Here is a 27,877-nt window from a genome sequence, read left to right on the forward strand (position 1 = left end):
TGCAGTGCCACAAGATACCTAAGGAGACAGCTCGAACAAAGATGACAAATATGTTTGTAGCGGGTCCTGCCCGGTGGGTACCCGAGGCCACCATGTTTGAGGACACTCTGGACAATGTCAAAGAGATCCAGAGCGAGGCAACGATTGAGGAGTTAGCAGTATGGCAGGAGAGTACGGCACGTATGCATGAGGATGGGTGCTGGACTGATAAGTCAGAGAAGCAGAAATGGATACTACCTGTGGTTACCATGGCGCACGGGCCAGCTCACAATAATGTGAAGAGGATATGTAAGCTGTTAGACCCTGGATGGCAGAATGACAACATTCCCAAAGTTGCTCCTCACATAGTGAACTGATGTATGGTATGCATGCATAGAAAAGGCACCCCTACACCTCCTGGTAATTTTGCACTGCCTCCCTTCCCTTTCGAGGTTCTCCAGATGGATTTCATTGAAATGGAATGAGTCAACAATCTGAAATATGTGTTAGTATTTGTTTGTGCATTCAGTAAATGGGTTTAAGCTTACCCCACTAAAAAGAAACAGCCATGGTGACGGCGAAGGCACTCTTAAAAGAGCTCTTCCTGTGTTTGGGTTTCCCCACTTATTTGGAGTGACAACGGAAGTCACTTCAACTCAAAGGTTATCCAGTTGGTGTGCGTTGGTTTGCACATCAAGCAGAGATTCCATGCTGCAAACCTTCCCCAGTCGGCAGGTTTGGTTGAGAAGTTTAATAGTACTCTCAAACTGAAGCTGGCAAAGACCAAAGAGAGCACAGGATTGCAATGGCCAGATGCTTTACCATTAGCTCTGGTGTCTACAAGAGTTACGGCTCACTCTAGGACAGGATTGTCACCGTAAAAGGTCGTGTTTGGCCACCCGGCGAATGTCTGGGGCATTCCGCGACCTTGTTGTTTCTCTGAAATTGAATACCCTTTGCTTGTGAACTATTTGTAGGAGTTGACTAAAGACTTGAGCTCTACTCACCAACAGATTCATGAATCTTTGTCGTGAACTCCTGAAGGGCCAGGCCACGCTATCCGACATGGTGATTACATCCTGTTGAGGAACTATCAGCGGAAAGGCAGTCTGGAGCCGCGCTGGAAGGGGCCTCACCAGGCCCTCCTTGCCACCGGACGGTAGTAAAGGTAGATGGTCGGAAGAATTGGATTCACTCTACCCATTGCCGGAGGGTACCCCATCCGTTGCCCTATGACCAGTGGACGCTCAATGGGATCGGCGACTCTGAAACGGAGCAGGTGCCGCACTCCGTTCCCTTCTCAGATGCACGACTGATGTTGGCATCCACCGAGGAGTAGAGCAGCGCAGTATTGAATGTGGTAGTGCCACCACAACTAAGACCATCCAGGAGCCCCAGCCCATCTGTGCCTGAGCCACAGCCCATTGAGCCCCAGCCTGCTGGCTCATCTGTGTTTGAGCCCTTGCCCATTGGTCCCTCTGAGTCTGAGATCTTTTTTGCTGAGCCCTCTATGCCTGGAGTAGTTAGGTACAATCTTCGCCCCGACGGAAGAGCAGTGCACCAAAGGAAAAGTCAGATTAGCAGGGATGGACTGCGAGGATAAAGAATAGGGTTTACTTGCCTGTGGTACCAACAGTAGTTTAGGGAAAGGGAGATTGGTGCATTGTACAGACATTGGACAGGGTCAATTTGACGTGTTCCCCTGAAAAGAAGGGGGGACAGTACCCTGGACCTTGTGGGATTTCCTCAGAAAGGGCTGCGATCACACAGCTCCACCGAAAGTGCTCAACCACACCACCGTAGATGAACAATAGGAGTCTGCCAGCGAGACTCTGACGGACGCTGGGAACTTTGTCCCTTTTTCTTGCTTTATCTTCGTTGGCTCCATTGCATGTCCTTTCCTCTGATTAAAAAATGTACCCATTTGGTCGCCCCGTTAGGGAGGTAGAACAGCCCTTTGCAGCCCTGCGTTTCAGGCAGAATGGGCCTGGTTGGTCTAGTTGGTCTGTTAAGAGTAAAATTGTTTTCGCAGTAATTATCTCGATCTTTCTGATAACAATGTTTGGGATAGCGTGGTTTCTTGAAGACAAATATCCTGTGCATTCTTTGATTGGTACAACGCCTGTCCCCCCTGAGCACATGTTTGTTACTTTAGCCCCTCACAAGGGTGAGCACCGAAAAACATATATAGATAATGTCTTTCTGCAGATGCTCCACCAGGCGCACCACACTTCAAATGCTACTAATTGTTGGATTTGTGGCCTGCTCCCTTCTGTGACACATAGAAATGATGTATTGCTGTCCTTGCCGTTTTCATATTTGGGAAGCTGTGATGCTTGGTTCCAGCTGTTTACCATGGTGTATATCCATTTCAATGCTGATGCCATGAATATGAAGTATGCTGATTATGATACTGTTAGAATATATACGTGTTCACCAAGTGTTTACTCCAAGAGAGCGAGGGGCCCCTGATACATTCTCTCCAACAGCCTGCATGAACATATATGAGTACGAAAAAAATGTAACATGGCTCCAAATGAAATATTGGATTTCCAAGGTTTTAACGTCACTGAATACTTTAGGTCCTTTCAGATGCGTAATATTACTCAGGATGAACCAATGCCAGTGCTGGTAGTTAACACAAAAGCTAGCTTTTGCATTTAAGGCTTTGGAAATGTGCAAGTGGGACAGAGTAATTGCAAATATACCTATGTTTTGAGCAAAACAATTAGCCCACCTTTACTTCCACCCCATAATGTTTATTTTGTTTGTGGGTCCCAGACTTATGTGTGGCTTCCTAGGGGCTGGTCTAGCATATGTTATCTCTCTCTCCTCCTTCCCCTGGTGTATATAGCTGCATCCATCTACCATAGGGCTCACCGATTGCAGCATAGGGGTGTCCACCTGTCTCAGATCAGAAGGGTCATCATTACAGAAGACATTGATCAAACAGATACTACCTTACAGCAGTTCACTGATGCCATGAAGGGTATAGTTCCTTTTTGGGGCCCAATGTCCAATAGCCTTAATATCCACCCACTTCACTAAGGTGGTGGAAGGGGTCATTAATACTACAGCTGGGATTCTAACAAACATTACAGCTGAGCTCAGGGCTACGCGGCGTGTTGCTCTTCAAAACCGGATGGTGTTAGACGTCATCTTTGCTGATTGGGGTGGGGCCTGTCACGTTATCTGTAGTAGCTCCTATGTGTATACATACCGGACCACGCCCCGAATGTATATGCTCCGATACAGAAGTTGCAAAGGCTTGCATCCGACATTCACGAAGAGAATTGTACTTTTTTTCTTTTTTTTACATATTTTTATTGACATTTTGGTTTTAAGACAATTGCTCATACATATAACTCAGTTATTCACTATACATTTCGTAATCATCATTGAGGCACTTGTTACATATGTCAGTTAGGTAGTACATCATAACACGAGCCATTAGTTTCTCAGGAGCATACCCCCACTCAAACTCACAACTAACAGATATCTTGTAATACAGTGTTTCCTAAACTGTGGTCCGCGGACCCCCAGGGGTCCGTGACACATTCCCAGGGGGTCCGCAAGCAGCAGTTTTAAAAGCACTTAAAAGTTCCTTGAATAATCTGTTGTTTTTGGGCAACAATTAAACTGTCAAGATAACTCCAGTGATTAATGTACCTGCTTTAGGGAGAGATGCGTGTTTTGTTCAGTGGCAGGTTTAACTCATCTAAGATAGCTCAGAGGGTTAATATGCCTGCTGCAAAGAACGTGTACCATGCATATATAAAAAAAAAAAGTTGTTTATGTGCATAGCTCAGTGGGTTACTGCTTTTGTGACAGAGATTCTTATGTTATTGTGCAGTCTATCAGTTACAATCATAATCCAGCACCTTCAGCTATGACCTGCCATCAAACAGCAGCATGCAAACTGCATGGTACACGTTGGTATTCTATCTTTTTTCCCCAGCATTTCACAATTATCACATTGCCAAAAAGGTTTGTTTGGGTAGAATTAAATTGTTATAATTAAATTAAAAATTAACCACTATGTTACATTCTGAATCAAGATTTTGTGCTTTTCCAGACCAAGCACTCTGAAAAAATGCTCACCTGTATGGATGACATGGGAATGTTCCCTTTGCATTATGTAACAAAACATTTTCTATACACTGATTTACACACGTACGATTTATTGTCACTGTATGTGTGTGATGTAAAGTGCTCCGACACCTACACTTGTTTGAGAGATGCTATGAAACAAATGAAATACATATGACAGCGAGGCTATTGAGAGAAGAGAGGCACTGTTGGAGGGTGATAGTGAGGATTCATAGAAGAGCCCCAAAAAGATTGTTGTATTGGTGCATAGTGAGGTCATCATTTACTATGATTTAAAAGCAAATACAATTCAATATATAATGACAATTTTCCCTAAATTTTCTTGGTGGGGGCGCCCCTCGAAGTTTGCTTTGCAGTGGCCAGGCTCACTCACTGTACTCAGGGGCTGATTAGGATGGCGGACGGATCGCCACCGCCATGCAGGCGGTGGCGATCCGCCCGACATCCGTGACCGGTCGCCACCTATTCCCCCCCCCGCCATATTACAATGGTGGGGGGACCGCGGCGGACAGAAACACCGTCCGCCGCTTTTCCGCCCCGGTCGCCTTGCGGCCGGGGCGGGAAAGGGTTCATATGGCTGGCGGTGTCTTCCAGACACCGCCAGCCATATTAGGATGGCCTCATGCAGATGCCTTTCCGTGGCGGCAATGCCGCCACGGAAAGGCATGCGGTCTTTACTTTGGGGGCCCCCTGCGGGCCCCCATGGTGAAGGCGGTAGGGGGGTGGACATGGAGGGTACCTGTAGTAACCCCCTGCATTTGCATATACAAAGCGGCAGGCACCGCGCGGTGCCTGCTGCTTTGTGTATGCAAATGCATGCCTGCATTTTTAACATTGCGGCGGGCGGCAATGTTAAAAATGCATGATGCGCCCTCCAGTGTGGTGGGCGCCTCATAATTGGCATGGCGGGACCGCCGCTCACGTGGCAGACGGTCCCGTTTTCCACAGGGATGGCTGGCGGGCAAAGTCCATCCGCCATCCTAATCAGCCCCTTAGTACTGGGACTGGCCTGACAACATTTGCCAGGGCTGCATTGGATTTCCAGTCTAGCCCTGGCAGGAGCCTCAATCTGCGAATTAGAACCAAATATTGAAAAGATAGTCGCCGAGATGCAGCACTAACCATTTCATTGAAAGTTTTCGATTTTGCTAATTCTTCCTATATACAATATTAAGATCTTTAGAGATTCTAGTGTTTGTTTGGTGTGCACAAGTGTGTATTCTTTTTTCAAACTACTGTTTTAATGTTTGAAATTTAAATCGTACAAATTGTTTGGGGGTCCTCGGCTTCCAGTAGTGACTCAATAGGGGTCCTCAGGAGTCAAAAGTTTGGGAACCACTGTTGTAATACATACAGCCATGCTATGGAAGATGTTTACTTCTACTTCACGGTCCTATCCCAGTAAGCGGCCTCTAGCCGTATCCCGGGCTCGGCAATGTCATGATCTGTTCCATTTCCTGTTTTAAAACATTTAAACAAATAACAAAACCTCGTGCAGAGGGGGATCTTGGAGCAGCCTATTTCATGGGAATGTTGTGTAATAACTGTGAGCTACAAACGCCAATTATTGTACTTCTAAGGGGAGTCTCTTTCGTCTTATTATTCCCTTTCTAGGTCCATTCCCGCAACGCAATCTGGGGTCTGTAAAGTCCTTTTAGTACGCTGTGGGTGTGTCTGTTCCTATCTAATGTTATCCCAAGACAAGGGTTACCCACTGTCCTTCGGATTCCTCCCCTGCATCCTGCCTTTGCTCTGGATTCTCCCAGGTCGACAGGGCCTCTTGCCAGAGGTCTGCTATATGTCGCTTCTGAATGACCCTCGATTCCTTCCAACTTAAGGCTCTGCTCTCCGCATAAATAATGACATCTCGATTCCAGCTAGCCACCTGCGGCCCAGAAGGTGATGTCCACTCCAGAGCTATCCTACGTTTGGCCAGACCCAACGCCAAATCAATTAGTCTATTCCCCAACGCCAAATCCATTAGTCTATTCCCAACCTTCCGTTTAATCAGTCGTCGGAAGAGGCCAAGCAGGCAGATTTCAATCGTGGGTTCCAATACCATCCCCAGTACCTCCTTGATTTTGGCAAGATACCCCTCCCAGTATCTGTGGATGATATCACAGCTCCAAGTCGCTTGCTTACACCTCGTGCATTTCCTCACTTCACCCACATCGATAACATTGAGTTGGTGTGGAGTCATATATGTCATATGTATGTAATTGAATTGCGTGTACTTGAGCCTAGTATTCCGGGATATCTTCTTGGGGGACCAAAGGACCTTACTCCATTCTGCTTCAGTAAACGCTCTACCTATCCCCCTCTCCCACCTCCAGTGGAGCTGCCCCAGTGGAGCAACGGACACACTGACCAAGGCCTCATCGTGCCATTTACCTGGTGCCCCGCGGTGCCCTGAGTAATCAGCGCATGTAATACTGGGTGTGTTGCTGGCTCTTCCCTGCGCCTGCCCCCCATAGCTGTTCAAAGGTACGTACCAGGGCCTCATAATGTAAGAACTGTCCCGGGAGAAGACCGTAACTGTCCCGGGAGAACACCGTAACTGTCCAAGTCAGCAAACAGGACCAGGGAGCCATCCTGGTAACAGTTGCCCACGGTATCTAGGCCTACCTCCATCCATGTTGTCAATTGCTCAGCCGTGAATGGCGTCAGAGGTTCCCCATGTGGGAGCTCAACTAATGGCAGGGTGGGAGTGTACCACGAAGCCCCCCCCCCCCCAATTTACGTTCACAACGCCTACAGGTTTTCAGGGTTGTGAGCTGTAGCAGAGCCCGGTATGGAGCGACCATCACCGGTCTCAACATTTTTGCTAACAGTAATTCAGGCCTATTGTTGGGATTCAGCAACCTGGTACCCTCTGCATTCACACCCTCCACCCATTGTGCTAGCCATTGCAGTTGGGCGGCCAACATATACAGCTCAAAATCAGGCACTCCCAACCAGCCTTCCGTCATGGGACGCTGTAACGTCCTAAGGGAAATTCTTCATCTGTCATCACACCATATTAGATCTCGCAATAATGAATTCACTGATCTGAACCATCCTTGGCATCAAGGTCAGAAAATTTACAAAAAAATATAAAAGCCTCGGCAACATGACCATCTTGGTTAAAGAGATCTGCGCCATAATGGGCAGCTGCAAAGTGTGCCAGAAAGTCACGCAAGCTTGGAGGGACCTCTGTGCCCTTCCCAAATTCTCTTCTTTCAGGTCATCCATAGAACGGTAGACATGAATGCCCACATATTTAAAGGAATGTGGAGCCCAATTAATGTCTGCCGATAACTCCACCAGACGAGGGGTCTGTCCCATCAAAGGAAAGAGATATGTTTTCTTTTTCTTAACCCGCAGGCCTGATAGAGCCTCAAACCGTTCCAAAAGGGAAAGGGCAGTCGCAGTGCCCGTTACCTCCGTCCGTAGATAGACCAACAGCTCATCCATGTACAAAGAGATAGCATGCATCCGTCATCTAGGTGGAGACCTATACCCTCCCGCCCTTCCGCAGTAACGCTGCAAGAGGTTCAATCGCCACGGCTAACAGTAGAGGCGAGAGGGGGCACCCCTGTCGGGTCCCTTGTTGTATAGAGTATTGAGAAGACACAGTCTTCCCGGTCCGAACCCTCACCGTAGGGGATGAATAGAGAAGCGCCACCCTTTTCACCCAATCCTCCCCCAGTCTGCGCCGTATCATTGCCTCAAAGAGGTAATCCCACCTGACCGTATCAAAGGCCTTCTCCAAATTGACCGAGAGCACAGCCGCTGTAGGTGTAGTTTTCATTTCATCGTGGAAAAGGACTGAGAACAGCCTGCGGAGATTGTATGATGTATTCCGGGAAGGAATGAACCCATTTTGTTCACAGTGTATGATGGAGTGCATATGGGGGAGCAGTCGGATCGCTAATATTTTGCTAAGAATCTTAAAATCCAGATTAAGCATAGACAGCAGTCTATACTAAGTAACTGGAGCACTATTTTCTTTAGTCTTGGGGAGGGGAATTACCAGAGCACTCTGAGTGGATTCAGGAAGGCCACCAAGTCGCAATGACGCAGCATATAGGGTCACTAGGCGTGGCGCCAATTGGTCCACATATCGTGCATAAAATTCAGCCGGCAGGCTGTTGGGCCCTGGTGTCTTCCCAGTCGCCATTTCCGCTAAGGCTACCCTGACCTCCTGCAGTGTCACCGGACCCCCTAGGTCCCTACGCTCCTTCTCGTCCTACGCCTGAAGTGGCAACGTGTCCAGGAAGTCTTGGATACTGGAACGGGAGGCCGCCACCAGAGCGGTGTACAGCCACACGAAACAGGTTATTGATGGCGTCAAGGCCGTAAACCAGTTCATCTGTAGTCTTCCGAATCTGCGTGATCGACGACCCTCTACTCTCAGGCTTGATCAGCCACGCTAGCAGGCAGCTGGCCTTCCCTCCCTCTCTCTGTACTTTATCTAAATATTCCCTGTGACTGTGGCACCTCAACCTTTCCAATATGTCATTATAGTTCACGTGAGCCTCATGTAGTTGTGCCGCCGGAGTGGCATCCCGTCCTTGGGCATTATCTAGTTGTCGGATCTTGGGCTCTAGGTCCAAGAGCTCCTGTCGAATTTCCCTCTTAGCTCCAATCGACTGACCTAGGCAGTGCCCCCTCACCACCACCTTAAAAGCTTCCCATTCCATTAACACCGAGGACGCTGAGTTGCCATTTATTGGAAAATATGTGTCAATTAGGTTCCCGAGAGAATCTCGGAAAGGCACATCCTCAAGTGCCTGGGGGTTCAATCTCCATAATGGGATTGGGGGACGTTTCCCTAAGGCTGGTGTGTCATAAGCAGTGAACTATGGTCCGAAATAGTCCTGCCCAGATACTGTGTGTGTGTGACAGAGGCACTGAAGGCCGGCGTGCACAGGAAGGCGTCTAATCTGGTGTGGACCTGGTGCACTGGGGAGAAGAATGAGCATTCCCTGTCAGTCACATGTTGTATCCTCCAAACATCAACTAGGTTCCATTGTTCTATCCAACCCCGGAATCCTGCTGCCACGCAGTAGGTCTGTGCTCCCGAGAGAGGCGGATGCGAACGGTTCGCCCCAACGTCTGCGATGCAATTGAAGTCACCCCCAATCACTGAATACCCTCCCACACAATACGGGTTGAAAGGGCATTGAGAAACATCACCTGCTCTATGTTGGGTGCATATACACTGCCTAAGTTACCACTCTCCCCGCCAATCTCCCAGTTACAAATACATATCTGCCCACACTATAAATCTTCGTGCTGATGTGTTCAAAGGGTACCCCACGTCTTACCAATATCAGCTCCCCTCTGGCATATGCCCAAAAAGTAGTAGCGTACATTCGACCCCTCCATCTCTGGCGCAGTTTTAAACCTCACTACCGATCAAATGGGTCTCCTGTAAAAAGGCGACATGAACATACCTTCTCTTTAAGTATGTGTACACCTTGTGTCTCTTAGACATGGACCCCATCCCCCTTATATTCCAAGGTATAAACTTTAGCGCAGTATGGTTAGGTAATATAGTATCAAGGATCTCCCCCTCTCCCGTCTCCGCTCCAAGTTGGTAGCCCTCTCAGGCGTCCCTTCCCACCCACCACCGCACTTAAAACACAAAAAGTCAACCACAAAAAATCCCCTTAATAAAACAACTCCCCGAATCCAGAACGGTCTGGCAATGGTCATCTGCCCAAACCGCAGATAGAACTGCATCAGTAAGTAAAGGCCCAAAGCAGCTCGCTTAAGGACCTAGCGGGAGCGTGGCAATCACCTAAATGGTCAGTACGAGACAATGAGGTCATGCATGTGGCACCACAGCAACAATTGGCCAGGCCGGCCGGCACCCAGGGGCCTTCCCCGCCCCTACAGGAACCACAGAGCCAAAGAGACAGGGCAAGACTGCAAAAAACAAAATAGAGAAAACGGCAGAGAGATGACAGCCTGCACTTTAAATAATCTTATCGGCCGTGTTTGGGGTCACTGAGGGCAATTTTACACTTCCATTGGGAGACGAGTCCGAATCAGATCCATCAGTCCTATTTCCAGATCCAGAACCTTTCTCTGACGATGATCTCCTGCCCTGCATCATAGCTGCCACTGCCCTTCAGCGCCGTAGCCCGTTCCTTCTCTGTCTGAGAGGAGCTTGGTTTCTTTGGGACTCCCCGCCTCTGTCATCTCCTAAGTTTCTCGTTCCTTGGCAGAGGCTGCCATCTTCTGCGATGCAGGTAGGCTGTCCGTTTTATAGGCCTCAATCCAGTCCCATGCAGCTTTGGGGTCTTCCAGAAGTGTGTCTTCCCATCCAACATGACACGCAACCGGCCCGGGAACATCAGTGAATACTGGACCACTTCCTCCTACAGGGCTCTTTTAACTTCCAGGAATGAGGTACAAGGCTTCTGGACCTCCAAGGTATAGTCCGGGAACAGCGAGACTTTACTATTCCCGACCACATAGGGTCCCTCGGTTCGAGCTTTTTGCAAGAGGGTGTCCCTGGCCTCCACCGGCCGTGGGGGCCGTCCCGAGGCTGGCGGCCTGTATGGCACGCGGTGCGCCCTCTCTAGCGTGTTGAACGGTGACAAACCGTCCGGCGCGACCACATCCCAGAGCCAGCTCTCCAGATACTTGAGCATGTCCTCCCCTTCCACTCCTTCCGGAAGACCCAGGACCCTCAGGTTATTCCTTCAATTCCACCCCTCCGCGTCCTCTGCTCTCTTCTCCAATGTGTGGATCCTGTTATATAGGTCTCCTACCTGCAGTGACAATGCCTGTTGTGCTGGTGTAATGTCCGCCAGGGATTCAGTCAGCTTCACCCTGTCCGCCAATTTAGCATGTTCCGCTCTCAGCAGGCCCTGGCCCACTGTCACTGTGCGTATGTCCTGGTGCAGTGTTGATTTAGTATCTGCAATAGCCTCCAGTATTTTGGACAACTGCTGCTGGACCGGGTTATCTGAGGGCTCCTTCCCAGATTCTTTCTGCTCTTGCTCCTGTAAGGCATTGTCCGGTTCCAGGGGGGGTCCCAACTGTTTTCCCCTGGGTTTTCCCATCTTAGGAGGGGGGTAATATCAACCCTATGGTCTTGTCCGTGTTTCCCGGGCTTGCCGTATCCTCGCCCTACTCCAGTTTAGAATGACCTCAACACGGCCTGTTGCCCTCTATTAAGCAACAGGTAGTAGCAACCCAGCCTCACCAAAGCCGTCCACTTCAGGAAACACAGTCTTCTGCAGTTTAAGAGTGCCCAGGTGTATACCTTCCCGGTACCACTCAGTCCCAAGTTCGCAAGTACCAGCCCCGGGCAGATTCACACAACTCCGGGGTCAACTCAGACGAACCTACTGTCTGACCCTCCTTGTGTCTCTCCTCTGGGGTTGCGTCGTCTCCAGTGCTGGGTCCCACCCTGTTACCAGAGTCGGGCTCCTGGGGACTCAGCGGTTTCACCACTCTTATCCTTCCTGCTTTCACTCGCAGCAGGGTCCCAGCGCTCTCCAGCCTCAACCTGTACTCACTTCCGGGAGGCCTGGAACGCCGCCTCTCCTCGCCCCCGCAGCCAAGGCACTCACCCCATAGCCCGATACGGGCTCCACGGTCCCAGCGGTTCCACTACTCCGGCCCTTCCTGCTTGCACTTGCCCCATGAGGCACCTGTGTTCTCCAGGTCCCACCTGCTCACGCGACCGGGAGACTTAGATTCTCAGCGCTCTTCTCCTTGGCAGCTGGGGCACACACACTCTAAGCTGTGCCGGTACTCTGCTGCCTGGATCGCGGTCCGCCCCTCCGTCACACCATCTTGGTGTGCCTGGCCAAAAACTGCCTTATTGAACTGCTATGTGCGTCACCCCGCTGTTGACGGCCATCTCCGGTATCGCAACTAGTCGGTGGACAGCGAGCAGCAGCGTTTCCTGCCTTCCACCCTCTCCACTTCTCCGTGCAACCTCAGCTGTCTCGGGTCTCGAGCCCCTGGTCTCCCAAGCACTGGAGAATACCTGTGGAAGCGCACTGCAGTCGCTGGTCGGCCGCGGTGCTGTCGGAGCATTGCACCGCCACTTGCTCCGTCTCTCAGCAGATGTGTTCCGCCGTCTGCTCCTCTGCCATGCTACTAGTCCTGCAGCTGGTCTTGCGATGTCTCCTCAGCTCCGGTCCGCTTCCCTCACGTCCTGGGCCACCATTTGGCGTGCATTCTGCCTGTGAGCTCACTCCCAGTCTGTCGCACTCCCGGGCTACAGGGGATCCAAATTAGCCGCTGGTGGTCTCCGGGCGGGTAAGATCCCACCGAGGCACCCCAAGGCCCCAGCTGTCTCCGATAGTTCAGGATAATGTGACCAGCTGGCACACTTTTTGTGTGTTTTTATTTTTAAAGGGGTAAAGGGTGGGTATTAAATACATTTTAATTACTTTATTAGTGTTAATAGTAATAGTTTTTAATTTAAAAGTAGGTGTGTGCTGTGGATATTATAGTGTTAAAGTGTGTGTAGTCCATTAACGTTTATTAGTTTTTATTAATATTTTTTAATTGATTATTAATTATGCTAATGCAATAAAAAATGTTTAAGTGATTTGTTAGGGGTTAGGAAATCGAATTAATAAATGTATGTGTTAATTTTTTTGTTTGTAAATATTTTCTAGTTTAAAAGAATTATTTTTTATAAATGTCTTTATTATTTTATTTTATATATGTGTGGGTTTTTGTTATATGTAATGAATATTACAATATGTTTTCTTCTTATATATTTAATATATTTATATTTAATATTTTTTATTTTTGTTTTAACTGTTTCAGTGTGAATAGTAATTTCTGTCTCTCCACTATCCAACACTTTACCTAATGTTGAACGCACTGGAGTGGGAATAGTCATTTTTACCTCTCCGTTATCCATCACTTTTCCTACTGTTGCACTCACCAGAGTTGGAAAAGTAATTTTTACCCCTCCGCTTTCCAACACTTTCTCTACTGTTGCACTCACTGGAGTGGGATTAGTCATTTTTACCCCTTCGCTATCCAACAATTTCTCTACTGTTGCATTCACTGGAGTGGGAATGAAACATTTTAGCCCTCCCTATCCAACACTTATCCTACTGTTCCATTCAGTGGAGTGGGAATAGTAATTTTTACCGCTCCGCTATCCAACACTTTCCCTACTGTTGCACTCTTTGAAGTAGAAATAATCATTTTTGCCCCTCCGCTATCCAACACGTTCTCTACTGTTGCTCTCACTGGAGTGGGAATAGTAATTTTCCCCCCTCCGCTATCCAACACTTTCCCTACATTTGCACTCTTTGGAGTGGGAATAGTATTTTCCCCTCCACTATCCAACACTTTCACTACAGTTGGTCTCACTGAAGTAGGAATAGTGATTTTTACCCCGCCACTATCCAACACGTCCCCTACTGTTGCACTCACTGGAGATGGAAAAGTAAATGTAATTCCTCCGCTATCCAACACTTTCCCTACTGTTGCACTCTTTGGAGAGGGAATAGTAATATTTACCCCTCCGCTATCCAACATTTTCCCTACAGTTACACTCTTTGGAGTGGGAATAGTATTTATTATCCCTCCACTATCCAACACTTTCACTACTGTTGCTCTCACTGAAGTGTTGAATAGTAATTTTTACCCCTTAGATACCCAACACTTCCCCTACTGTTGAACTCGCTGGAGTTGGAATAGTAAATTTAATTCGTCCGCTATCCAACACTTACCCTACTTTTGCACTCACTGGAGTGGGAATAGTTATTTTTACCCCTTTGCTATCCAACACTTTCCCTACTGTTGCACTGATTGTATTGTGAAATGTAAGTTTAAAAATTGTTTACTAGTTTAATGTTTTAATTTATTATATATTTTTATATTTTAAATCAATATATATTGTTATTTTTTATATTATTTTAAACTTGTAAAATAAATAAAAAATAATAGTTTAATTGTTTTAAAGTAAATATATATGGCTAAATTATTATGTGTGTGTTTTTTTTTATGAAGCTTATTTGTTATATTTTATTAAAAATGTATGTGAAATTTTATTTTGTTAAAATTATATTTAATATTTGATATATATTATTTTATATTTATAGAAATGTCAATATCTGATACATCTATTTTTTTACATATTTTTTTTTTTAACATTTCAATTTGTTTCTTTTTCAGCGACAGAATACCTGCCATAAACATTACAACTGTAATAATTGATCACGCTCACAAAAATTCATCCTCAATATGGCAAACTCACCCCCCTCCCCCATCTCTTTGGTTTATGCAGATTTGTGTTTCCCACCAGTGTCCTTGCATGTACATTACACGTTCCACCTTGGGTCTGGGGAACAGAAGTAGCCAGCAACCAGGGGTTCTCTCTAAGGGAGTCTCCCCTCAGGTCTATCAGTGGATGTTTCCTGGGATATGTGTATTGTGGGTTGTTGCATGACATCTCCTAAGTCCAGCCGAAAGTTTCTCCTCTATGGACCCCAGATTCTGTGAAATCTTCTGGGGCAACCTCTGCCACATTGATATTTTTTTGTCAATAGTTTTGTACTCACCTGTTCAAGTATAGGAGTTGATATTTTTTACTCAATATTTTTTACATCAATGTTGTGTCACTGAACCCCTGTGGTGTACCAGTGATACAGAAGTACCGAAGACAATATTTCCAGGAAGAGCATATTCGATTACGAGCTAGTAACATAGGTGTGAACCCCACTAAAAGACAGATTGCTAAACTGTTTCTCCTATTCTCTAAGGGCAAAATTGGGCCAAAGAGAGGACCACTCAGAAACTGCTTTATTGACTGAGCTTGATGAATTTGCTAAGTACTTTTTTTTACTACCTACTGCAAAGTGTCATCTTGTGAGTTTATAGATGTTGATCCCGTGTGTGTGTGCTGGAGGTATACCAAAGAGCATTACCTGCCTTCATGCAACACCAACATTTTTATTGCCAGTTTTACCACCACTTGTGACAGATCAGAGCTGTACAAGCTCCTAGAGTTGCTTCAAGACCATTGTCTTTACCATGACACTGACTCTGTAATTTTTGTAAGCAAAGAGGGTGAAGTTAACCCCCCTTTAGGTGACTATGTGGTGGAACACACTAGTAAAACACCTGCAGATCAATACATCAATTTGTCTCAGCCATCCCCAAAACCTACAGTTACTGCTTATCAGGCGGTAAAATCTGCTTGAAGGTGAAGGGTATCACCCTCAATGTATAACAGTAAAAAAGTATATTTTCAAAACTTAAGAGCTGCTTACTCAATATGCTAAGCACTCTGAAAGAGGTCAAGTCAAGTCAAAAGATACTTTATTTCGGCCTCACAAGACCATAAAAGCACATATAAAACATTTTCGAAATCATTGCAATTTATCAATATAGAAATGTTTGTATACACATGAATATAAAAACAGCTGAAAAAAGTTAAAAAGATAAAAGATTAAAAAGTTTGCTAGGCAATAAGTATCTTATCATAAAAAACAAAGTCAAATGAATTAAGAGGTGTAAGTAAATAAAATGAGGTGTCCGGGGTCTTTGGAAAGTACGGGGAATGGGCAGTTTAAGCTTGTACTTTCTTTACAACTGTACGCCGAGCACACCACATTGAAAAAAGATAACGGGACACAGAGTAAACAATTGGCATGCCAGTGTCATATTTCAGAATTCTATAGGCCTGTAGGCAGTGGGAGGTTCCAAGGTTCCTGCAAAGCTGTCTTAGCCAACAAGCCTTTATTGCCTTGTAGGTAGAGCAAAAAAACAACACATGCAAGTCAGTCTCTGTACAGTTTTTGCTAGACGGGCAAGCTTTCATCTGGCTACTCCTCCACCTATGGGTGACAGCATGTAAGGGGAGTATGCCATGCCTAAACTGCATGTAGAGTTGTTTGGCTAGAAGGGGATGTATATTGTCGATGCTAAGTTCTAGGAGGTATGAGAATTTTACATCTAGGAAAGATGTAGAAAGTGTACCTGTCCAGAGGCCCCTCTGGCGTAAATTTAGGTGATAGTCCTTAAAGTTTTTTATCAGGACTTTTTTTGGTGTAACCAAATAACTTTCTTCTGGGCTATTCCATAAGTCTCCCATTCCAATGGCTATAAAGGAATTCTTAATGTGGGTGAGCCAGGAGATTTTGCTTGCCCTCCTGTGATTGGCCACTTCCCTCAATTCCTCCCTATAGGTGGATAGCTCTGGGGTGCTCCATATTCTGCGCCAGTAAAAAAGGGTCTGAGTGCTACCTCCTGTGCCATTGGGCTTACGCCCAAGTCCATTCGGAGCGGGGTTAAAGGAGTGCTTTTAGGAAGGCCCACCAATTGTCTAAGGAAAGAATTTACAATCCTTGCAAGTTGGTCGGTCGGCCTATGGCCCCATAATTCGGCTCCGTACAAAGCAGCCCCTCTAGCTTGCGCCTTATAAATTTCCAGCACCGGCCCCAGCTTCTTACATACACACTTCCTTTGCTGTTTCCCTAGGCCCCCTGACGTGTGCATCAGCTTTAGACAAACCTTCCTGGTTTGGTCACCCCACTCCATGTTCTTGTTGAGGGTTAGGCCCAAATAGTCACAAACAGTGACTTTTTTAAAGATTCTCCTGCTAGTTGTGGGTTAGGACGCTTTGAGTGGCCTGCATTGAACACCATATATTTTGTTTTCTGGGTATTTATTTCCAGGCCCCTGTTCATACAAAATAGGTAAAAAATATCCAGTGCCCTTTGAATACCCATCGGTGATTTTGACAGCAGGAGGGTATCTTCTGCGAACATCAAGGCAGATACCTTGTGGCCCGCTAGTTTTGGTGCATCTAGATCGCCTCCGGCTGCCAAAGCTTCAACTAGGCCATTTATAAAGAGACAAAAAAGGGTAGGGGCTAAAACACACCCCTGTCTCACACCTCTCTCTATGGGCATGCTGTCATTGAGTGCTCCATTTTTTCCAAATCTAATTTGGGCATAGTTGTTCACATGCAGTCTTTTCAGAATCTCACATAAATAGGGAGGCGCTCCTAGCTCATGTAGAATAGCCCATAATTTTTCTCTGGTGACTAAATCAAATGCCGATTTCAGGTCCACAAAAATCATATAGAGACTCCCTCCCTCCAAGATTACTGTTTTCCAGTGCAATGGTTGCAGCCTGAAAACTTGATCAATTGTGGATGTTTCAGTACGAAAATCGGCCTGATAGGGGGTAAGAATAGAAAACTCCTCCATCCAATTCTGCAAACGGTCCATAAGCAATCGGGCGAAGATTTTTTGTGCAACATCGATGAGGCTAATGGGCCGATAATTTACAGGAAGGAGGGGAGAGCCCTTCTTGTAAATAGGGATAAATTCAGCCCCTAGCCATGTGATGGAGATCTCCATTCCCTGTAGTATAGTGTGAAATATGCTCCAGAGATAAGGAGCCCAGACACTAGGTTCATTTCGGTAAAGGTCTCCGGGGATCTTATCAAGCTCCGGGGCCTTAGCAGGTATTACTCGGGCAATTGCGGCCATAACCTCTTTTAGAGAAATTGCCGGAGTTTTTGAACTGACTAGATGTGGGAGAGAAGTGAAGATTTCAGCTTGCTCAAGGGCACCCTCTTCCCTGGAGTAGAGTGACTGAAAGTGTGCCCTCCAGACCTCAGCACCCAAGTTTGGTTCAAAGGCGTGTTTATCCTCCATTGTGTCTGAGCTTATTAGTTTCCAAAAGGTCCGCATGTCCCTCCTGTTTAGGGCATCTCTCAGACTATCCCATTTTTCTAATTCCCACTCCTTTTTTGCTTGTTTGATTTCGAGTTTATATAGTATCCTGTAGCCCTTTATCGCCAGCTTATCATTACTTTTGATCACTGTCAGCAGGTTTGTCTTAGCCTTGCAGCATTTGGCACTGTATCAAAGATGTCTAGGAGCACTGCCTGCCTTTACTTGTATTATTTTTACAAAGCTGTCCGCTAGAGCCGCCACTAATCCTTGATGATTTTCTGCTATTTTACTGAGGGGACAGACAGAATCTCCGGACTCACCTAGTTGAATTGCAACCTCCAGATATTGCAAGATTGTTTGATAGAGTAAATATAGTCTATCTTGGGATTTGCAAATGATGCCCCATCTTACTCTCCTCCTGCATCTAGTGAGAATTGGCCCTGCTGTTTTCAACGGTTGGTCCTTAAGGGCTTCTCCGGAATATGGAGAGTCCATTTCTAAAATTAAAGCATTATGGTCACTATCAAATCTGGGAGCAATCTTAAAGTTGGCCAACCGATGCCAAGATTTAGTATTCACCATAATGTAATCTAGAATTGAAGGGAAACGCAACCTGTTATAGGTGAAATTTGCTGGACTGCCAGTGTTGAAACGCCCATTACACGCCCTAAGCGAGTAATTCAGTGTGAGGGTGTTCAGTTGGACAACTAATGGTGTCCATGCTCATACTGGCTGTGCATTGGCCACTGGGATGGCTCAGTGCAGATCCTCGTTGTTGAGTTCGTCAGCCTCTAGGTCCCTCAATGGTTCATACTGACAATTTAAATCACCAGCCAAAATCACTATGTCATAGTCAGTGACTGTGGATATAAATGATGATAATTTATCTAGGGTGGAGGACTCTTGCCTGTTTCGGGTTGGCCGTAAGTATACATTAATGAGCACTAACCTCAGCCTGCCTGGGGAGCTCAGAATAATTCATAGAATGTCACTAGAAGAGGTCTGCACCCTTGTGAATGTGTTCCAGAAGAGGAATGCTTAGTAGTGCAACACCCCAGCATTGTAAGAATTAAAAAAACGCTGGGATAGTGAGACACACCATCTGCGCAAAACATTTAGGGTTGTACAAGATAAGCGCATTCTTATAGAGGACTATAAAACTCTACAATAGGGCTATTAAAAGTCCTACATCTGCTGTATAAGTAATAGTGCTAGAGAAAAGGCTTTCTGCTTAGGGTTTATATGTTCATTATAGGGTGTTTAAAGTATGGATATTTGTTTACTGCATCCATTCTTCTGCATCCTCGCTGGTCCTTCCAATCCTGGTAAAAGTTGCTTTGAAAAAAAAATTTTGGAAAATGCTCATCAAATGCTGACACAGCCACCCACCAACATATTATGGGCCTATTCCTGCTGGCAGGTGCTGTATCAAGAACTCTCACAAAGGTTTCCACGCCTTACATTTGTTGATAGGCTCCCAGAGGCCTTAAATGATGACAATTTATTTCCACCATCTAGTGCTATTATGTTAACTGTAGATGATCTAATGGATTCTGCTTGAGACAGCTCTGAAATTAAAGCTTTTACTCAGTATGTTCACCCTCCGAATCTCATCAGTTTATACATTGTGCAGAACGTGCTCTGCCAAGGTAATAGCTCTCAAACCATTGCTCTGAACACCAAATACATGGTGCTTTTCAAAACTCTCAAGACAAACTTTAATAACGACACTAGCCAAACACATGTACCCTGGGTGCCCTAGTTTCTTTTTTGAAGCCTTTGTGGATGCCACTCAGTGACCCTGTGGGTATCTTTGTGTAGATTTAAACATGGGCACTCCTGAGGATTACAGATTGAGGACAGGTCTTTTCCCACCGGATATTTCTATTGCTTATACTCTGAAAACGTCCTCCCCGGTTATAAAAAGATGTTGAAATAGAAAGCCACACACCAGTTTAAAGCACTACCTCCTGATGACCATGTCCAGAAGGATAATGCACACTCTATCTCTCTTAAGACTGATGGTCTCATCATCCCCACAACAAAGGAAAAGTCTTTTGTTCTCGGCATATGACTATTTAGTAGCCGCAGTCTCCGAGATAGCCCTAAATACCTTAAAGGGCAAATGCGCCTTTGAGTTCTCAGCAAATCCGAGTGCTTAAAGAGAAAAGTAATCTTGTTAAAAAACCGAGCAATAAAAGAGTATCTATTAAAACTGAAAAGTCTTGTCAAGCAGTCTGTGGGCTTCATAGGGTTGCAGCTAAGCTTGGCTGTTCCGCTACTCACAGGGCTGCTGCTCAGACGGTGAGGCATATATTGAAAAAATCTATCTTGTTCCTAAACATTAGCTAGACAGAATGTGGGCCCCTGCAAGCGATGATACCCAGGTTAGAAAAACCGCCACAGAACTTCTGGATACTGAGATGTGAGAAATTCTACAGCATAGTGATTTACCTGTTCACAAGAAGGCTCAGCTTTAAACCTCTATTCTTCAAAAGTATCTGAACTTTGTCCATCACGGTAAAATGGAAAAAGAGGGCCCAACTTTATTCGTGCCTGAAAGACAAGTGCCTCCAGTTCCACCCGTCAAAGAACCAGAATCACAAACTGTTAATCTAGTTCATGAAATCATTGACAATGTTAACCCTCTGCACAAAAAGAAAGCCATATTACTCCTTAAAAAAATTCAGCGAAATAAAGACATAGCTTGCTGGAATGAAGAGAGGAACTTCTGTATAAAGGTAATGTCATACATGGCTCAAACCTTCATTACTTGGTCAGAGGCGTGGCACAAACACACTCCTTTTCTAATAAGAAAGTGCCTGTCGGTTGGGACCCTTTCATGCAGAGCCTAGCAGATCTGAACATTCCACCATCTGTGCTAGGACGGGGTGGGCATCATATCTACTTAGAATTTTTTAAAAGCAGAGCTGTCACCCTTTTGTTATTCTGTCACCCTCTGCATCACCATTTTTGCACGACCCTCAAAAAACATGTGTACATGACCTCAAAGACTAAACTTGAGAACCCATACTCCATCCAGAGTACAACCTCCAAAAAAAGAAAACCATTCAAGAGATTACCTTGGTTGTCTGCTTAGCACATGTCTTGTTTTCTGATCAAACTGATGTAATGCATATTTTGTTTGCCATGCTGCACGCAAATTTAGAGATCTGTGTTTATTACTGGGTAACAAAATAAACAATTGTGTTATGTAACTACCTCATTTTCATCACCGGCCTATAGTTTTTTGTATTATTTTATGAGTGATGGCCATACCTCTTATTACTGGGTGATGATAATATGCTGTGACTGCTTGATTTTTTTAAGTACCTTCCTCATTTTTATCTCTATGTAAAGGAAAATTTGGTAATTTGGATATTGTGATTTATATGTTTCAGATCATATTGTATTCTAGAACTACCTCATTATACCGCTATCAAGCTGAAATATGTGTTTTCTATATTTTTTTAAATGTATAATCGCAACCCGTGATTGTTATTGAGTAACAAAAATAAGATGTGGTTACTTTTTTATGTAACTTTCCCAGATTTTATGTTTGCTGTTTATGTTTGCTGTTGTTTCTGTGATTTACATGCCTTGGGGCATATTGTATTTGTTAACTAACACTACCTCATTATACCACTATAAGCCAGAATATCTTTTTTTATTGTCAATAAATGTGGTCAAATATATGTAATTTCACATAACGAGACTGTAAATACCTAAAACAGTGTTTTTCTGGTATGTTAAGAGGTTTTCAATTAAATTGTAAATATTCATCAAAATAAAACTTCCTCCGAGCTTCTTTTATATTGAATGAAATCTATTTTGCCTAAAACACGTTATCATTCTTTTCAATATTGCGATGATATGAAACATACCCAAATATTACTGCAATTCTATGCTACATCTACAATATTGTGCTTACAGAGTCCCTATACACTCCTAAAAAACGACATTCCCAGGCAGGCACCTCAAAATCTACAGATCTGATCTTGTCATTTTATAAGCCTTGATTCAAATTCTTAGCGTATGATTTTATACGCTTTCGATTTCATTACAGTATCATCTTATAAGCCTTGATTTGCAAATTATCATTATCCTATCAAACATCAAAAGACGACGATCTGTTCAAAACATAAGGACCGATTAAAAAGAAAGAGCGATCTTACAAAAACATTATTGGGACAGATTAAAAACAGATATGGAGCAAAGCGGTGTGGTCACCTGTCAAAAAAACATGGTGATGAGTCGTATTCAACCTATAGTACTGTCAGCTTTTTATTTTCACACACTCTGAATGTACTCACATCTTTTCTGAATGTTTTAATTGTATTCATACCACTAAACATTTAAAAGTGTTTTCTACATGCCCATTTTCCTTTCCTTGTACCACTGACATATTTACAAATGTTTACTACATTTCCTCGTTTACTCACACAAAGGATTCTCCTTTCATCCCCTTCAGAGAATTCCTTGAGCAGACTAGGTTGCACCGTCATAGGTGTACCTCCTGGACCTTTACTAACCTATATTTCACTATCTAGAACGTTAGCCTACTGAACTGGGCCCAGACATGTAAACAATGCCTCATGCGCCCAGTAGCAACTTCCTATATTCTGCTTGTTAAACGCCCCTAAAGAAACCAACATTCTTAAATGCATTTTTAGTTGGTGCCATCAAAGGTTGGCCTTGGGAAACTGGAGAGTGGAGCTCAGACAAAAAGATACCTTTTCACAAATTAAACTTTAGCGAGCAGTGAGTTTTGAGGGCTTAAATGGAAGGCTTTGTGCACAAAGTTCCAGGGATTAAACCAAAAGAATAAGGAGAACTGAAAACTGTATAGGTGATAGAAGGAGGAGGCTTTGAAGATGCGTAGACACTGACAAATGATGCTTGTGGTGAAGCGGAGAATTCGAAAAAGTGCACAGGCATTGGACAGCATGTGTTTGTGCTGCAGTCAGATTTTAAAGTGCAATTTGGCTATGTTCTGGCAAACAAAAGTGGGAATTTCGGCACTTGGCAAAGTGAATGGTGAATGTACAAGATCTAAGTCGAAGACAATGAAATTAATCTCTAGGACACAGGGGAATTAGAAAGGTCATTTGTGGAGTGAAGAGTTCTGAACCAAAAGACCAAGTGAGAATAAAGTGGATTGGTTTCCACAGAAAAGCAACAACTAGGAAGAGCGGTTTGAGAAAACCTGATAATGAGAGACATTTTTTTTACAAAATACATATGATGATGTATTGAGAAAAAAAGGGCAGATTCTTGTCTCCCTCTTATCACTTTTACGTTGTTCCCTTATATCCAGCCTCCTTACCTTTTCCTCCATTCATTCCTGTGGAAGTCCTGGTCTCTTTAAAGCTTTTTTTCCATCTTCCTTGCCACCACATTTTTCCTTTCTTTGTTGGTATCTCAGCTCTTTCCTTCATCTCCATTTCGTTATTCTAACTTTTACAATGTCAAAGACAACGACTTTCTTCTTAAACTCACTATTTTTTTCTTATTCAGTCTGTCTCTGAAAACCTGTAACAACCTATCCATTCCGTCCCCTTTCTGCTGTATGACATCTTAATGTATTTCTTTTTTTTCTTCCCTTTACTTTTCTTAGCTGGTAGCTGCAGAGGTGGAGAATAATGACTTGCAAATTGAATTTGAGCATGAAAGGGATGACTACCTGAGCACAATTCGCAAACTGCAGCAAGAATCACAGTTCTTCCAGCAGGTGATTGAGCAGCTCCAACGCCTAATTCCTCCAGAGTGTAATTACAGCAATGTGGACAACATCATACAGGACTCCTTTTATGATGAAGACTCAGGATATTGGAATATACCTGACATTGTTCTTGATGCAGAAGAGAAGCCTTACACAGCGTAAACAGGCGAACACGCTCTCATTTGCAACTAAATCTACCTATGGTAGTGGTCCTCATGCTACTGGGCGTCACTATTATTCATCAACATCCTTTCTACAGATGTTGCAGTCAGAGGTCCCTGATGATTCTTCTATTGATTCCCTTTGACATTGTCAGCCGACAGAAAAGAGTTCAGCAACCTTAACTCAGTGCCCATGCACTGTCTGATTCTAGTCACAAAAAGAAATATTTTTGTCATTTTTATAGTCCATCACATCTCCCATGGATGAGCCTGAGTACTTTGCTTAGTTCTGTATAATAAATGTTGTTTGCTTTTTATCATGTAAAGGTTAGCAATATTCTACTCAATCTGTAGGTTGTAAATTTTGAATGTATCAGCTAATGGAAACAAGATTGCACACGCTCAAGCGTTTGGCAACATCTATCTTAATGCCAAATTTCATGAAAGGTATACTGTTAGAACAAACATTTCCTACCATAGAATTGGTTTTAGCAAAGAATCATGATACTCTGGTATCCTATTGAAGAATTTTGTAACCAAGTGAAAGGAATGCTTCAGTAATAAACCTTTTTTGACAGAACACTCTGCCCGCCATTCTTCCAAACCTGAAACCTCATTGTGAAAAAACACAGTAGCAATAAAGTGGGTAGGACTGCTGAAGACAAATCTATTTTTTAAATGTCCGTATCTTGTCAGATACTGTTGGACTATTCCGAGCTACAAGCGCTTCATCAGATCTCCAAGGTCAACAAATCATGTGGTATTACACAAGACACCTAGCACAAGACAGAAACAACTGCTTTCAGGGTCTGTTTTTTCTATAACTTTTAATAACACGTGCGTTTTTGATATTTATTTTGACACATGCACCTCTAATGCTTGTCAATGCAATTATTTGCTTAGTTTTTTTCTAGTTCAGTGTCCCAATGAAACCAGGCATTTTGAATGATATCTACAAATATTTATCTTCACGACAAATGCTGACTGAAATGTTTTATGTATTTTTACAAATAGAGCTGTTAAAGACGAAAATATACTTGAAATTAAATGTAAACATGTACTCTGCATGACATTTTCATCTTGGAGCTAGATTTAATTTGTAAAAGCGCACAATGTGTCCTTTCGTACCTTGAGAGGTACAGGCATTTCGAAAAATAGCATTTGTTATTGTTTGCTTCCATGATATTGTTTGAAGTTTTGGTTCTGATACAGTACGGCCCCAGGGATTGGCCTTCTCGTTTATTTAACAGAGAACACAGCTCTGGGGTCTTCAGGACAGTGAAATCATGGGCAGACACTGTTGCCCTAACTCGAGCTGTAACTGCTCTCCAGAAATTGCTGTATCTTTAAAAATTAAAAAGGGGGACATCAGTAGGTGTAAACCCCTCAATGTTCCTAGTTTCCACTTGTTTCCATTCAGTTCTTTCCCCGTCTTGGACTTACGGTGTGGGCTATTTTAAAGTAATTTACCTTTTTTTCCTGTCACTGATGTTTTCATCCCTGACATTGGAACTTTATTTTGGCATATGTAAATAAAATTGTGCCAGTACTCCTCCCACATTAGTTATGCCACATTCGTATGTGGTTAGGTAATGCATATGTTGTAAAGGATAGTTCTCTGCTTCTGCTACCACACTGAGGATGCTTCAGCTCCCTCAGATATTGACCAGTTCCTGCCTTTTACATGCTCTTCTAGCACTGAAGGTCTTCAAAAACCTGATTTATTTACCAGTACTACTAGACTTTATAGTGAGACCCAGCAGTTTGGAAATAGCTGATAGGAACTCTGCACCAAGTGCAATGCCATGAATGCAAACATTTTCAGTGTTGATTTGAGGTAATAACCAATGTGTGTGTTCCATCCTCCATCCACTAATGAAGCCCATTCTCTAGACACATTAATCAGTCAATAATACTTCAAGGGAAAATGCTTGTTCACAAGATTTCGCCTTCTGCAGTAACAGATTACCTTTGAACACAATATGAAATGATAGCAGTACCGCTGAGAAGCCGTTTCACATTGTCTCGTAAAAGCATATGATTGAGTAGGTTTTGTTCGAATTATCCACTAAAATCCATCAGGCTTCAGCCACATCTCTTTACCAAAGTTAAAATACATCTACCAGAATCCCAGCAGTATGTGAGGGATGCTGGTCATCCATGCGGGCAACCAGGCCACACTCAAAACGCTCATAGAGTGGAGCTTCCAATCACTTAGAATTAGACATTAGTAATAAGGTAGCCAGAACTTTATCAGCAGACACTCTGGCACTGGGATCTTTGGCTTTTCACAATTCAGAAGGATCTCAATAAAACAAAAAGTCTATTAAATTGCCAAAAAGTAACAAGAAAATGTAATGGACACAAATCCCTCATTAGATTCCTTATTATAAAAATATGCTGCTTCAACACTAGAACTGTGTGTTCGAGGCATGTTTGCTGTAGAAACACATGCTTTTTATACTTCTGCCATCTAGTGTTGGGACCAGATGTTTGCAAATTGTGTTTCTTCAAGGAAGCATTTCCAGTCACAAGGTAAGGTGACTCCTCCTTTCAGTGATAGTGCGCATGGGCATCGACTCCATTGTTAGATTGCTTTTTCTGCCATCGGGTTCGGACGTTTAGTGCTGTGCTCCGGTTCGAAACCGTTCCTCAGGTTCCCCACTATGCACAACCCACTGTGCCCTCGACAGTATTGTTTTGTACGCATTTCCACTTCTCCTTGTATTGTTGCGGTCAATGAATCCTTCATTTTTGATCGAAAACTTAGTGGGCGGCCTTAGGGCCTTACCGCATCGGTCCAGCCTTCTGTCGATGGAACAGACTCCATTTAAATTCTGCCCTCGTTGCCACGCTAAGTACCCTCGCACTGACTCACATCAAGTGTGGAACTTAAGAATAATAATAATAAACCATTTCTAAAGCGCCTGGCTACACAGAAAACAGTGTGTCCCCGCGCTAAAAGCTGCTAATTCTCGCGAGGTAGATGTTAAAAGAAGAAGCCAGGGTAGGAAAAAACAGGGGAATTAAATAAGCGGGAACAAAAGCGTTTTAAGTTTTCCACGGAATCTCATTTCTGAGGGTTCCATTCGGAGGTCGAGCAGAAGTTCATTCCAATGTTTAGAAGCCAGGTACCTGAAGGAATAGCCACCCATCCTGGCTCTGGTGATACGAGGGGGTTTAAACAGCATCGCTCCGGACGATCTCAGATTCCGGGTGGGGCGATGCATAGTGAGGAGATTTTTCAGGTAACCTGGGCCTTTGCCCTGGGCAATGCGGTGCACGAAACAGAGGGCTTTAAATTTTATCAGTTCCCTTGTGCTTGTCTCCGGAGCACAAGGAAGAAGACTGTGACACTTGTAAAGTGTTTTGGTTCAAAAAGACTCTTCGCGATCATCGGACTCAACGTCATGAAATGCAACACCAAAGTATAGAACACACTCAGGATAACTTCAGTGGAGAGTCAGAGTATGAAGAGGTCGAGGCATCAGCAGCAGAAGAAGAAGAGGCCTTCTTTGGTCCAGAGTCAGATTCGGAGCTCAAGATGGATCTGGAGTCCGAAGACCTGCCTCCGGGATAAGGTGCTTGGAGTATCGAGGACCCCTTGTCCCATATACTCACACCTAAAAAACATAAGGCTTCAGCACCACCTCTGCCTTCTGGCCAAGATTGGCGCCAAGATGATGTTTCTGATGCCCTGCCTTCCATCCCGGCACTGAAACATATAGTCAAGCCTTCCTGCTCGGGACCGAGTCAGCCAAAATCCTCTTTGGATTCGAAACCTTCCGGTTCGAAGACCAAAACCAGCTCGGAACTGAAACCATCCACGTCGAAACAAAAGCATGCTTTGGAGCTGAAATCTTCCGCTCACAAAAGCAAACCCATCACGGCACCCAAATTGTAGATGGCGAAATCAAAAGAGAGCCTCTCCGAGCCTTCTGACACAAAATTTGACATTGTACATCCCAAATTGGCCCCCAAACAGAAGAACATTTATATCAAACCTGATACAAAACATTTGCTAAATCTCCATCTAAATGCAAGCTTCTTTCTAAAGACTCTCACTATAAGATTCCTTTGAAGAAGAAGAAAGACATGGCTACCAGCCCTACTCATCCTGCCCCGCCATCCCCTCCACCTCTACCCTCCTCTTCCCCACATTTAGATCTTCTACACATCACACTTAGGGATCCCCACTTCCACAGTCTGAAGGGGATGATGTTGATGAGGAAGATGTT

The 27,877-nt window shown here is 44.4% G+C and overlaps 1 protein-coding gene across 2 annotated transcripts in view; it reads left to right on the plus strand.

Annotated features, from left to right (window-relative positions):
• Nucleotides 1–25,038, plus strand: part of LOC144828970 (kinesin-like protein KIF17) — a 1,092,500-nt gene extending 1,067,462 nt beyond the window's left edge. For both annotated transcript variants that reach the window (XM_078687639.1, XM_078687640.1), the window contains exon 11: nt 23,374–25,038. In XM_078687639.1, the coding sequence (XP_078543765.1) occupies nt 23,374–23,640 (267 nt within the window). In that variant the 3' untranslated portion in view covers nt 23,641–25,038. The remainder of the gene's footprint in view (nt 1–23,373) is intronic.
• Nucleotides 25,039–27,877: the final 2,839 nt, after the last annotated feature.

Source organism: Lissotriton helveticus, chromosome 4_1 (assembly GCF_964261635.1).
Source record: "Lissotriton helveticus chromosome 4_1, aLisHel1.1, whole genome shotgun sequence".
In the NCBI taxonomy this organism is placed as follows: domain Eukaryota; kingdom Metazoa; phylum Chordata; class Amphibia; order Caudata; family Salamandridae; genus Lissotriton; species Lissotriton helveticus.